The sequence below is a fragment of the Dermochelys coriacea genome, chromosome 6, assembly GCF_009764565.3.
Source record: "Dermochelys coriacea isolate rDerCor1 chromosome 6, rDerCor1.pri.v4, whole genome shotgun sequence".
NCBI classification, from domain to species: domain Eukaryota; kingdom Metazoa; phylum Chordata; order Testudines; family Dermochelyidae; genus Dermochelys; species Dermochelys coriacea.
Genome location: NC_050073.1, coordinates 64,119,487 through 64,133,674, shown reverse-complemented (window position 1 = coordinate 64,133,674; position 14,188 = coordinate 64,119,487). Strand labels below are relative to the sequence as shown.

The following is a 14,188-nucleotide window of genomic DNA, read 5'->3' as shown; positions in this document are numbered from 1 at the left end:
CCTTATGTACATTTTAATCATCATACATTTGGATAACTGAATACTGGTGCGTACTATTTTTTTTGGAATATCAAGTTGTGACATAAATAGCTCCCGTTTTAATGTACTAGACATAGTTTTTTCATCTGGCATAATAGTTATGTTTACTGTATGTTCAGACAGTAGATGTCGTCTCTAATGATATTAGTCTAATTAGGGGTACATTAAATTATTTTGCTTAGTAAAGAAAGAATGCTATCTGGATGTGCTTACATACTACAGTGACAGAGAAACCTAAAATGATACATCTGGTATTCATATGTTCTTGAGTTGTTAAAGTATTTTTGATTTTGTGAGTTGCTTATGGTTGTATGAATAAGATATGGTATTAAAGTTTTTAGGTACAATTCTGAGGGAAGTTATGAGATAAACAGATAAAGGTTAATTTCTACTTTTTAGTCATTCTGAATATTTTGTTACAGAGGCAGAATCCAAGTTTTTTGACTTGCAGTGATTAATAATTTGTCTCTTTAATAGTCTGTGGGAAGACAGTAGGGTATTAAGATTTTTATCACTTTTTAAACTTTAGCTTGCTATTTCCACATTTTTTAATGTTTTGAGCTTTCTTAAGGATGTGTTTAATTGTATGCCTCATCTTGAATTGCACACTGCAACCTTAACTATAATAAAGTTTTTGTTATTTAATTTCTTATTTTTTTAAAGTATTTAACAATGTTTTTGAATGTTATCAAAAGCTGGGTTAGAGACTAAGTGATAGACCCTATATGACCTACAGACACCATTGATGCTATGTATCCTAAGCACCTTCTATATACTATTAAACTATTTTAATCTTCAGACTATGTAGAATCCAAACTACAGTCACTTATATCATTTTCATCTAGACTTTTAAAGGCCAAAAGATGTGTAATCTAAATTTGGAGATGACAATCTCATTCGTCAACAAATATACAATAGTATCTCTGATGTAGAAACACAAATAACTTAAAAAAGTAAAAATTTTAATGATGAAATCTGTGAAAAGAAATCACAGCTTACAGCAACCCCTCAGACAGAGACAAACAGCTACAAGATCTCTATCATGCATTCCTACAACTACAATACCCACCTGCTGAAGTGAAGAAACAGATTGACAGAGCCAGAAGAGTACCCAGAAGTCACCTACTACAGGACAGGCCCAACAAAGAAAATGACAGAATGCCACTAGCCATCACCTTCAGCCCCCAACTAAAACCTATCCAACGCATCATCAAGGATCTACAACCTATCCTGTCCTTGCTTACAGACACCCCCCCAATCTGAAGCAAATACTCACCAGCAACCACACATCACACAACAGAACCACTAACCCAGGAACCTATCCTTGCAACAAAGCTCGTTGCCAACTTTGTCCACATATCTATTCAGGGGACACCATCATAGAGCCTAATCACATCAGCCACGCTATCAGAGGCTCGTTCACCTGCGCATCTACCAATGTGATATATGCCATCATGTGCCAGCAATGCCTCTCTGCCATGTACATTGGTCAAATTGGACAGTCTCTACGTAAAAGAATAAATGGACACAAATCAGACGTCAAGAATTATAACATTCAAAAACCAGTCGGAAAACTCTTCAATCTCTCTGGTCACTCGATTACAGACCTCAGAGTGGCTATTCTTCAACAAAAAAAACTTTAAAAACAGACTCCAACGAGAGACTGCTGAATTGGAATTAATTTGTAATCTGGATACAATTAATTTAGGCTTGAATAGAGACTGGGAGTGGATGGGTCATTACACAAAGTAAAACTATTTCCCCGTGTTATTCCCCCCCCCCCCCCCGTTCCTCAGACGTTCTTGTCAACTGCTGGAAATGGCCTACCTTGATTATCACCACAAAAGGTTTTCTTCCCCCTACCCTCCCTACCTGCTGGTAATAGCTCATCTTAAGTGTTCGCTCTCCTTACAGTGTGTATGGTAATACCCATTGTTTCATGTTCTCTGTGTGTGTATATAAATCTCCCCACTATATTTTCCAGTGAATGCATCCGATGAAGTGAGCTGTAGCTCACGAAAGCTTATGCTCAAATAAATTTGTTAGTCTCTAAGGTGCCACAAGTACTCCTTTTCTTTTAGCATACATTACAGTGCATTATAAAGTACATTAGAATGAGTTTCCAAACTTTTTCAACCAACCAGCATTCATATATCATGGGGTTTTTTTTTCCATTGTGAAAGTCATTTTTTTTCTACTCTTTGCCATAAACCCAATTCTGATGCTACACTTCTGAAAACACACAATTCAAATCACTATCACCTTGACTTAAAAAGCTAGAAGGTGGGTTACAATAAGTTTTATACATGGAACACTGGTTGCAACCTTAACTATGAAAGTGCTGCTCACTACTTCTTAATTATGCAGAGATGTCCTTATTTTCCCTGTCTTTACTGTTTCCCTCGCCCTCTATAGTTATCTTCCTGTGTTGTGGCTGTGTAACATTCCTAACTATGGAGCAGACCAATCCTCAACTACAATCACAACACAGGATGTATGAAAGAGAAACTTTCCCAAGGAAGAGATTCAAATGAAGAAACTATGAATGAAAGTCATTCCTCCACTCTTCCATTTTAGGATAGCATTTTACAATATGGGATACATTTTCTGTTTATTCCCAGATATCACTGTATGTGGATGAGATGCGCTCATTCAGTGAACCTTGTTAAGGAGGAATGTAACAGTGGAGACTGAAGATACTGACTAAAGCCATTTTATTTTGGGAATGGGCTCTTTAAAGACATAGTGCCTACCCTTTTGAGTCCCAGAGTTACAGTTACTATATAAATGTGCCCTGAGACAATATATTTATCATATTCCACCTAGAAATAGAAATGGCATACAACAGGGCCTGTGGACAGTGATATTGACAACTACAGAACATGCCTAAGGTTTGCTGAATAGCACAACACAAGAAGGATTCAATAAACCTGCTTGTACTTCAAAAAACACCAATCTCGTATGAAAAGAAGTTTGTTGATTTATAGCAAAATATTACAGTCTATTGGCCTAAAAATGACAGTTTAGAGATGACCTGAAAGTGTTCTTTTTAAAATTAAAATAAGGTCAGTTATCAGGACAGATTTTACTGCCTATTCTAACCAATGATTAAGCCAATAAAAACTGCAATCTTTATGGATAAATGCAATAAAATGCATTCTCCTAAGGGGTCAAACCATGGTTTCATGAGTTATGTAGGCATAAGAGCCAAATCCAAAGAATGTGAAGACTCACAAATAGGTGAGAAGACATGCAACCATCCTTATTAAAACCTTTTTACACTAGAGTGTGCAAGACTTAGGATTCTTGTACTAGAGAAACATATCCAGATATGGCTGCCAGATGGAGTTTAACAGCACTCAAAGATAGATTAGAGTATTTGAGTGATGAGAAATAGTTTAAAAGTAAGGGAACTGTAGAAATTTACTATAATATAATAATAAATCAGAACCCTTATTAGAGACCAACAAGAAAAACCTCTTATTTTAAGGCAGAGGTTTTTTTCATCGAAGGTTTATTCTCCAGATGAATTTGCTGAATTTTTTGTACGCAGCATAAGTCAGAATTCAAAAAGAGATCACAATCCAAGCCAGCAGAAAGTTTCCCCTTCTCCTCTCCCTCCTTTTGTTCTGGTTGTTGTGTGCCTTGATAATACCTTCTGTCCCAGAAGTAGCTGTATTTCAGTGGTGCAATTATTTATGTATTGTATGAAAGGTGCTATATAAAAGTAAAATTCTGTCTCTCACATTAAATTCAGTTACTTTCTTCCAGTTCATTATTTTCTTATTCTCCTTACATTTACATGTCTGTCATCATTACTCTATTCTGTCTCTCATTACCATTTTTATTTCATTCTATATCTGCCACTATGTGCCCATTTTTCTGTCTCCTGTTCTTCATCCAAACTTCTCCTTTGTTAGTTTATTCCTAGCTGTCTTTTCCACCAGGTGTGTGATTAGTTTTAATACTTCAGCTGAAGGTGGCTAGAAATTCATCTGATTCTGCTTTCCCTATTATTTCTGACAGTAAGTAAGTTATAAAGCCCTTCAGCTACAGTGCCAGGATTGGCATTTCAGACCTCTAGGAGACATCTGATGAGATGAGTAATGTATAATGATAAGTGCACATTTTTGGTGGGCTGTCAAAATATCAGATTTGACTATTTGGCAGAAAGTTGGGCCCAAAGTAAGGAGGGATGGCACAGCTGTGTGGGATGAGGAAGTGAAATTACAGCATCATGAATTTTATACCTTTAACAATGAATTCTCTTCCTTTTTTTGCTTTAAATTGGATTCTTAATATTACTTAAAATGAGATTAATTCAACCACAAAAAAAGTTTATGCATTAAAAATTTATCCAAAATGCTTATCAATGGTCCCATTCACATTAGTGGCAAAGAACTGGGGCCCTAGTCACACACTTGATCCATCCTAGTCAAACTCTAATCTCTCTCAGCACTGCACAGAAGTTACTGTCTCCAGTTCTCCTCAGTTTACCTTCTTCCTTTAGATAATATCTAGGCTAGGGTGTCTCATACTTTTTCATAACTTGGACCAAATCTTAAAAAAAAGATATTTTAGTGGACATGTCATCTACCATTTGCACTATATGTATGTATGTCAACTGAAGCAAATGATTACATGGAACAATTATATTAGGGAAGAGTGTATGCATTTCTCATTGTTTTGAATGTGACAAGTGTTTTGCCCTTTTGGAAAAATGTTAATCAAACCATTTACTTTTCATTTCATCTTCTCCTTCTCCCCACCCCTTCTCCCTATCCATTCCTCCCAATAGAGTGGTTGTAATTATGTTCCTGAAAAATGCAACTTTAAGCGAAATGATGTTAAGTGAATCCAATTTCCACATAAGAACTAATGTAAATGGGGGGGTTAGGTTCCAGGGAATTTTTTTTTTTGCCAGACAAAAGACTACACACACACACACACACACACACACAGAGTATAAGCTTTAAACAAACAATTTAATACTGTACACAGCGATGATGATTGTGAAGCTTGGTTGAGGTGGTGGAATCAGAGGGTGGGATGCCTTACTGCTAAATGATGAACTAGCAATTGGCTGAGCCCTCAAGGGTTAACTCATTGTTGTTAATGTAGCCTCACACTTCACAAGGCAGCACAAATGGAAGGAGGGGAAACAGCATGGCAGACAGAGACACACACCCTGTGTGTGAGAGAGAGAGAGATGCACATTTCCCCTTTAAGTAGCTGACATCACTCTTAAGTACACTACCTTGTTAAGTTAATCAGCAAGTTGAGACCACAGCAGCTGCTGCCAGGAAGCTCCCTCAGTCCTGAGTCCTGTCGTGTGTCCGCCCCCTGCTCTATGGAGATGGGGTAAGCGGAGTGCAGGAGCAGGGGGGCGGGGGACACCCTGAAATTAGGCCCCCTCCCCTCCCGCCAGCAAGCAGGAGGCTCTGGAGAGCACTCCAAGGCAGAGGGCAGGAGCAGCACATGGCAGTGGGGAGAGGGACAGCTGAACTGCTGGCAGCTGATAGCTTGCTGGGTGGCTGCTGCACAGGGAACTTAGGGGAATGGGGACCTGATAGGGGGCTGCCAGTCCACGCTGGTTCCAAGCCCCCACCAGCTCACTGCAACGGGATGCTCTTCCTGCAAGCAGTGGACAAAGCAGGCGGCTGCCAAACATTATAAGGGAGCATTGCACAACTTTAAACGAGCATGTTCCCTAATTGATCAGCAAGGTAACAATGAAACAACATTAACTGGGATGACTTTAAGTGAGGAGTTACTGTACTTCCAGTTTAATTTCCATTTTCAATTTCATACTGTTTATTCGTTGTCAAGGCAGACAAGTTTCCTTCACTCACCTTCTCTGAAATGTCTCCCATTCCTGATGCAGTTTAAATTTACCTGTACTTCTCTCTTTTTCCAGTTCAGGCCATAATCCTACCTCATTTACCATTTCAGCAAAAGTTTCTTCCTCTACATAGTCCAATTCAAAAATCTAGATTATAGCTATCTCCATTTCCCAATGCACCTTCACTTTCCTCTCCAGAAATTCACATTGTTCACTACTATTTCAGTGAATGACAACTCCACTAGAATCAAGTCAGTTTCAATCCCACCTATACTCAGAGTTTAAGTAAGCAAACCATTAACCGTAAAATAGGACATTTGTATGAAGAAGTTCCATGCAAAATTACAAACTGAGAACTGAAAATTAGCAATTTGCATGAACAATGTTACTATACATTGTCTATTATTAAGAAGCAACAGTTGAGCTGTAAATCAACGCTACATCTTTATGAGGTTCTCAACGAACTGTAAAACTGCAATATTTTGTGTTGGCCACATTACTAATGTATGTTTCAAAATTCTTGTTCTCTTTAGCTTAGCAGCAGCTGCATATTTTAAGGTCTTTTCTGTACATTTAATCTTTCTGTAACTGACACAACTTGCAAAGAATGGGTGCCTAAAAATAAATAATCATGTATAAAATATTTCTACTGTCTTTAATATTCCACGAGAACATGGGGATATTTGCATATGTGTAGAAGAGATTAAGTAGAACTGTTTAATTGTGTCTCTGAATTTTCCTAAAGTAATAAAATTTCAGATTCCTGAATTCGTAAGTGATCAGGAGCATCAAGGAACATATATTTTTGAAGCCTCTCTTTTGGCAAAAAGGACTTTAACTTTTTAAAACTGTGGTGTAAAGTAAGAGAGAAGTGAAGCCAGGTTTATTAGGATTTATGAAACCAGAATCCTTTTCTATCTGGGTTTTAACTTTGGAATTTATTTTGGAAAACAGAATACTGCCACCCTCCCTGACAAGAAGTCTCTTCTAAGCAATATGTGCACTTAACCATAATATAGAAAAAATAAGGAATAGAGAGATTAAGACAAACACTTTCAAATATGGGTACTTAAGGTTAGGTACTTAAATAAATGTGACCTGATATTCATAGATACTGTACACCTACAGATGCCACTGATTTAATTTAGGTGCCTAAATATGGATTTCAATGCCTAACTTTAGGCATCCAAGTTTGAGAATACTGACGTGTGTGTCCCAGATTGACACAGTAAGTGTAAGAGGCAAGAACTGAAATGACAAGTCCTGAGTCCCTATACCCTGGTTTAACCATTAAACCACACTGCCTCTCTAAGAAAGGAAGGGGAGAAATAAAGTCAGAGGCACCATTATTTGGTGATGGAGACATCGGAGGGGGAAGGAAAACTATTGAGAACTGTGCAGGTGAGGGATGTACGAGACAGAAAAGAGAAAAATGCCAACAGGAGAAGGAGCAGAGGAATCTATTGGGCAATCTGTCCAGCAGAAGAGAGGCAGATGCCAAACAATTACAGAACTATTTCAGAAGTGGGAAGTAGCAGTGGAGTTAGAGAAGTCGGCAAGGAACTATAACTGGTGCAAAAGATATCAGGGGTTGCAGAAACATAAATATTACAGTGTCGGTGCACTAGAAGTCCCTACGACCAATAAACAGATTATAGCCAATTAAACAGGGAAGCCAAGAAGTTGTTTCAGGGGCAGAAAGCAGCAGAGGAAATTCAGAAGAAAGAAACTAATTACAGGACAGAGGGAACAAGAAACTTTGTTTCTTTGGTACGATACTAGCTTCTGCCTTTTAGACTCTCTCTACAGGACATAACATACTATTGCATAGTATTTTACACATTTGTTATACTTTCTGTTTATTTACTCATAACAACATACATATGTGTATATTTTGTTGGTTAAAAGGTTCTTTTTAATGTATATTTTTAATTAAGCCAGTTCTGAGGGTTGTTCACTGCTGAACCAAAAGCAAACCTCTTGCAGAATTTAGACACAAATTTAGTAGATCCTAGGAAATCCCTGGTGCAGAGTCAAGTCTCATATCCCATAACCTAAACATTCCAGAACCCTGTTTACATTTTAGCCACTGCCTTTTCTTTCACTGCTTTATTCTCATATAGCTCTGAAAAGAGAGTAAAGATATGATTATAACTATGAGTTTTCTTACCAGAGTAAGGGCTCCTTCTGCTTGGGCCTCCATTGGACTTGAAGGTGTGGCTGCAAGAAGCTGGCCAGCAACTCCAGCCATAAATTCTAATTTATCTGTAAATTGTTTAGAAGCAGCAGTAGCATAATCAACAGGTAGATCTAACCCCACACCTAAAGCTTCATTCTTGGCATGGACATTGTTTTCTGCCCAAGTACTCAGTCTCAGCTGTTCCTCTTGGGGGGATTCCTCTACGACTTGTAGAACCTCAGGCTCCTCATCTGAGGGACTTCCAGTTGTTTTATGTACTAAAGCCCCATTGGTTCTGAAATCCTGCAAGTCCCGTTCCTTATCTACTATCACCCATTCTTTGGAATCAACCTCCTGCCGGCAGGAGCTTAAGTTGACAGCCAAAAAGCCATTACTAACAATGCCATCAACTTGTTCTGGAGAACTGGCTGAAGCAGGCTTAGAAGCTTCAGGGAGATATTCTTCATCATAATGCCAGACACGGTCAGTGCGGGCAGCCACAGCAGGAACAGATATTTTCTGAGGAAGAGGAGGAGCAGCAACAGCAGTTTCTTTCCCAGCATTTGAGTCTTTCTGCATCTTCTGCAAGCTTAGGAGAGAAAGAAGTTACATATGAATTAATTAAGAATGAACTACACAATCTGAATAGTGCCACAGAAACCAAGCTAAATTCACTTGAGAGTCTACTGCAGTGTCTTACAGATCCAAGGATGAGCATAAGAAACATAATTTTCAAGCAGCAATTATGGAGATGCCTGCAACCAAATGTTTTTGCATGTGAACACGTAATTCCTGTAATAAGGGCTCAACAGCAATTTACTGAAAATAAGGGGAAGGAGGCAGAAAGTTGATAAAAGTCAGAGGAACACTGAAACTAAAGAAAGGAAACCAGCTCCTCACCTCAGCATGAATTAATGCCAAAACATTTCAGCCTGGATTGAGTACTTCCCTTTTGGTACGAATGAAAAAAGGAGATTAGGAGACCGAGGGTGACATGAGAATAACCCTGTACCACATCAACTTGTTTTGTTTCATAACTTTGTTATTACTATGTAATAAACCAGCATAAATATACCCTTTCTATCTACCTGCAAGGATTTTCTGCTGCAGTTTTGCTTTGTGAGAAACATGGACATTCATCCCGTCTCTCTGCAGCATGGCATGTTCTCTTGTTTTGTCAGAGGTTTACTGAAGAACACTAATGAGTTTTTATTATTCAGGAATGTAAATCTCTCCCTTTGTTGTCCACTGTGACTGAGGGGGTGTTAAGGAAATAATGAAACTTTAGTTCTATTTCTGGTGTGAGATAGTTGCCTTTCTTTGTCCTTAATTAAGTATGATGTACAACTCTATGTCTCAGTTTTAGTTTTTTCATGACTCACTCTTTGAGCCTCTCTCATTTATCCAAACTACTACTAAATTCCTTTTCCTGTCTACTCTGATCATGTCTTCCTCTACTCATGTAAGCTCTGCATCAAATTCAAATTCCTTGTTCTCATGTTCAAGGCTCTGCACAGCTCTACCACTGCCTAGATCTCAACACTCTTCTTCACTTGCTTCCTGATTTAGCTTTATGCTCTGCCAACACCCCTTCCCTCTAGCCTCCCTGTGTGTTATCCTTCTATAATACTCCCTTCAGTTGGACTAAATTCCCTGATCCTGTACTCACACAACCTCCTTCTCCAACTTCAAATTCTCTCTCAAAACTCACCTCTCCTAACAAGCTTTCCTGACAACTTTAGAAATATATAACAACAGTGAAACTAATAACACATGCACTACAGAAACAAGTAAACTCATTATTTTATTTCACATAAATCCTGTTCCTCATACACATTACACCTTACCAGAGGTAATCTATGCCTATATCTAATTTAGTGCTTGATTCTGTAATGCTTATCCAAGTTAAGTTGCACTAACTCCCATGAAGTCACCGACTCCCATGTCCTACTAAAGTCAACAGGACTATTCATGAAGTGCTAATCGACAGAAGTGTGATAGAAATGGGCCCCTAAACCAAGAATTCCTTGAGGTAAGGACTTTGTCTTTATTTGTCTATAAAACACCATGAACGTTGGCTTAGTGTAAACAGTAATAAAAATTTAATTTAAAAAATGTAAACTGGGATAGAAGCCAGGGATGTTCCTCAGAGTAAATACTATAAATCCAGTAGACATTACTATCCATACTTGGCATAAGCATAGCTCAGCAACTCCATTTCTGCTTTTCACTGACCACTGTCCATGGATACAGTACTAGAGAAAAGAAAATACAGTCTAAGCCAACAAGCCCCTAAAAGATCCAAGCATAAATGTGAGATAGAAATTTTCTCTTTACCAGGTCTCAAGAAATTTATCAGTGTCTGGCTTTGATTCCAAGGTCAAGCGTTTCTCCAGTTCAAAGCTGTGGATTGAACGTAACTTTCTCATCAGTGGGACATCCCTGTCTGCCTGGGTGGTCTCTGAGCAGACTCGAACTGGAGAACCCAGGCTTGGTGCATTAAGCAGTCCATTCACTGGTCCATGGCTGTTTTCCTCCTCTGTAGAAGCCTGTGCAAATAAAGCACAATAGAAATAAAAATATAATTTACAGGAGTGCTGAAACAGAGGAAGATAACAGTATATGCAGTGCATATAACCCAATGCTTCTATCGTGTAACAAAACAAATTCATATTGAGGATGCTCCTTCAGCAGAAGTTCATGCCATATTTCATGTAGTTTATATGTGCTCATCAGCTACCAGTTTCCTAAGGCATAAATTTAAATTAGGGATTAATTGCCAGCAACACTGTGGTTTTCATTAAGCCTCAGGTTGGAAGGAGTCAATGGAAGAAAACAATACATTTCCCAGACTTTAGATGTATACTGATCCCCACTCCCATTTCTGGAATTCTCATCAATAGCAGGTCGAATCCAGAAGCCTAGGAGCTTCTTCATACTGCTTTACAGTCATAGACTCTTTTTCTTTTATTGATGAAAGGTTAATCATCATGTTAACTCATCCTTATGCATATCTGAGGAATGCAATACCATTGCACACAAAGTCTACAAGGTAGCTTTTTGATATGGAGTAATGTTTATTAGAAATTAAAATCAAATCTCCAACTGAATCTCACTTTGTAGATCAGCTGGGTATGATTCAGTGTTGAAGGAGCACTCTGATCCCCGGTGTAAGCAGATGTAACACCCACTGATATCAATGAAACTTGTATCTGCTTATACCTGTGCTGAATTTGGCCCCAAAAGAGAAAAAGACTATCTGTCTTCTGCCATTTCCCCTTAAAAAACTAATACACATTAGCCAGGTACAAACATAAGTATCACAGCAATCTGGCCTCCTCACAACCCATTTTACATATACCTGGAAAAATACACAGCTCTGTCACTAGATAGTATTTCGGCTTAAAGAACACTTCAGTAACATCTTTCAGCTATTGATGACATTTTCACATCAGAGGAGCACTGGCTACAATTGTCTGAATATGAATTGCAGTGATTATGAGATACAGAGAATAACAGAAGTAACGATAATGAGAGACCAGGATCACTGTCAAGAGCCAGCTATAATCTAGACAAGCACTAAGCAAGTTTCCCTTCCATGAATTAGTCAATGTACCTCAATGTTGACCCTTAGTACTTCTACTTTTCCAGTAATGGGATTCTACTCAACACAAACTGAGTGATATGTTACATTATGAAGACAAGCATGCAATATTGACTAAATGGAGAATACCAATCATATTTATTTTGTTGACTGGAGAGTTAGTTCTGATCTATTTGCATACCTTCACTCTTAATTACTACCATGGAAAGTGACTAGGAAATAAAACCATCTTTGAACCCAATATGAATCATGGCCTTTAGAAGTGAAAAGAGCACTGACCCATTGAACCATGCAGCTCTCTGCTTTGGAAAACCATTCTCTCTGGTCAAACTGCAGAATATTTCTAGTGCCAAATGAGCATTTGCTCTCCTATTACTCATCATGCCACATTGTCATATTCCTGATGATGCCAGGAAATTGCTGAAAGAGGTTGTCAAGGTTCCTTCCCCACTCTGAACTCTAGGGTACAGATGTGGGGACTTGCATGAAAAACCCCCTAAACTTATTCTTACCAGCTTAGGTTAAAAACTTCCCCAACGTACAAACTTTGCCTTGTCCTTGAACCATATGCTGCCACCACCAAACATTTTAAACAAAGAACAGGGAAAGAGCCCACTTGGCGTCGTCTTCCTCCAAAATATCCCCCCAAGCCCTACACCCCCTTTCCTGGGGAAGGCTTGATAAGAATTCTCACCAATTTGTACAGGTGAACAAAGACCCAAACCCTTGGATCTTAAGAACAATGAAAAATCAATCGGGTTCTTAAAAGAAGAATTTTAATTTTAAAAAAAAGTTAAAAGAATCACCTCTGTAAAATCAGGATGGTAAATACTTTACAGGGTAACAGATTCAAAACACAGAGAATCCCTCTAGGCAAAACCTTAAATTACAAAAAGACACAAAAACAGGAATATATATTCCATCCAGCACAGCTTATTTTACCAGCCATTAAACAAAAGGAAATCTGACGCATGTTCTAGTTAGATTACTTACTAACTTAACAGGAGTTGTAAGGCTGCATTCCTGATCTGTACCCGGCAAAAGCATCACACACACAGACAGAACCCTTTGTTCCCCCCCATACCTCCAGATATGAAAGTATCTTGTCCCCTCATTAGTCATTTTGGGTCAGGTGCCAGAGAGGTTACCTTAGCTTTTTAACCCTTGACAGATGAAAGGGTTTTGCCTCTGGCCAGGAGGGATTTTATAGCACTGTATACAGAAAGATGGTTACCCTTCCCTTTATATTTATGACAGAGGTTTTTCCCACTGCAGCTCTATAAATACCTTACAAATCCCCAGCTTTATTTTGTTTCTGTTGGCATCCATCTCCTCCCAGACATCTTTTTCCTGAGGACGTTGATGCCCAGGGGACCCAGGCAGTTTCTCTGGTGAGACTCCAACAGGAATACCATTCTCCCCATCACTGAGCTGCTCATCTGGAAACACCTCATCCGTGTTCTCTCGCAGCAAATCTCCTGGGATAGGTGTGGCATTGGCTATTCTACAAAGGAAGAAGTGAAAAATAATGCAGTTATTTGCAAGTGGTCCTCGTTAGTGATGATTTAAAGCCCAGAGAAGGCAATGGAAGTCTTTCATTGAGTTCAATGGGTTAGGGATCACACCTTAGGTTCTTAACATAGGCTTTAGCAAAACGTTGACTGGAGAATGGGAATCTAATAAAGTGATTTCCTAACCCAGACATGTATCAACATTCGTAATTGCTGTATATTTAGGACAGCAGCAATTTTTTTTTCTGAGGAGAGGCTCAATAGTGACCAAAGGGAGACCTAGTATCCTGTAATACCCTATTAGTTAACACCCTGGAGAAACAGATGTAACAGATGACTTTCCCCTGGTGCTAAGTGGTTGGATTTTTAGGTTAATATAGGAAATGCTTGAACATACCCAATTGCAGCTGGGGTCAGGCGAGTATGTAACTGAGGAGTTGTTGATGTTGTTGTCGTCGTCAGAGAGCCATCAGTTCCACTCTTCTCCCAATCAAACGGGTCACTTTCAATGATTCCAGAAGTTTTCATACTGTTGTCAAACACAGACATGAGAAGCTAAAAATAAAGAAAAGAGTTAATTAATTCTTCTTTCTTTGAATAAGAGAAAGATAAAGTACTCCAGATTCAGTTTCCCCTCAAGACTTTTCTAACATCTGGTTCTCCTTTAAGACTTTATCTGACACTAAATTGTTAAAAAGGTAAGGTTTATCAACAGTGCCATATCACCACTTCCCCTATCTGTGGCTCAGAATGGTGCACTATTTATTTTGAAAATATGAAATAGCTTTTTGTAATGCTTGGGTAGAGCACTTTAAGCATTGCTACCACTTAACTGCTTCCTGTGTTGGTATGTTTTAACCATTGTGGTAAACCCAGGACAAACAGCTACAAAAGGGGGGTGGTAATTAGTACCAGGGGATTAAAAGGCCCCTCCCTATCCACTGAGGGGAGAGAACCATGGGGCAATAAGTTTCAGCTGGAAAAGGGGTTGCTAGGGAATCAATTAGGTTCAG

At 38.7% G+C, this 14,188-nt stretch overlaps 1 protein-coding gene across 12 annotated transcripts in view; it reads right to left on the bottom strand.

Moving 5' to 3' along the window:
* Positions 1-14,188, bottom strand: part of TTBK2 (tau tubulin kinase 2) — a 217,042-nt gene that overhangs the window by 34,673 nt on the left and 168,181 nt on the right. For all 12 annotated transcript variants that reach the window (XM_038405265.2, XM_038405267.2, XM_043517544.1 and 9 more), the window contains 4 exons: positions 13,573-13,730; positions 12,952-13,168; positions 10,398-10,609; positions 8,052-8,649 (listed from right to left, as the gene is read on the bottom strand). In XM_038405265.2, the coding sequence (XP_038261193.1) occupies positions 8,052-8,649; positions 10,398-10,609; positions 12,952-13,168; positions 13,573-13,730 (1,185 nt within the window). The remainder of the gene's footprint in view (positions 1-8,051; positions 8,650-10,397; positions 10,610-12,951; positions 13,169-13,572; positions 13,731-14,188) is intronic.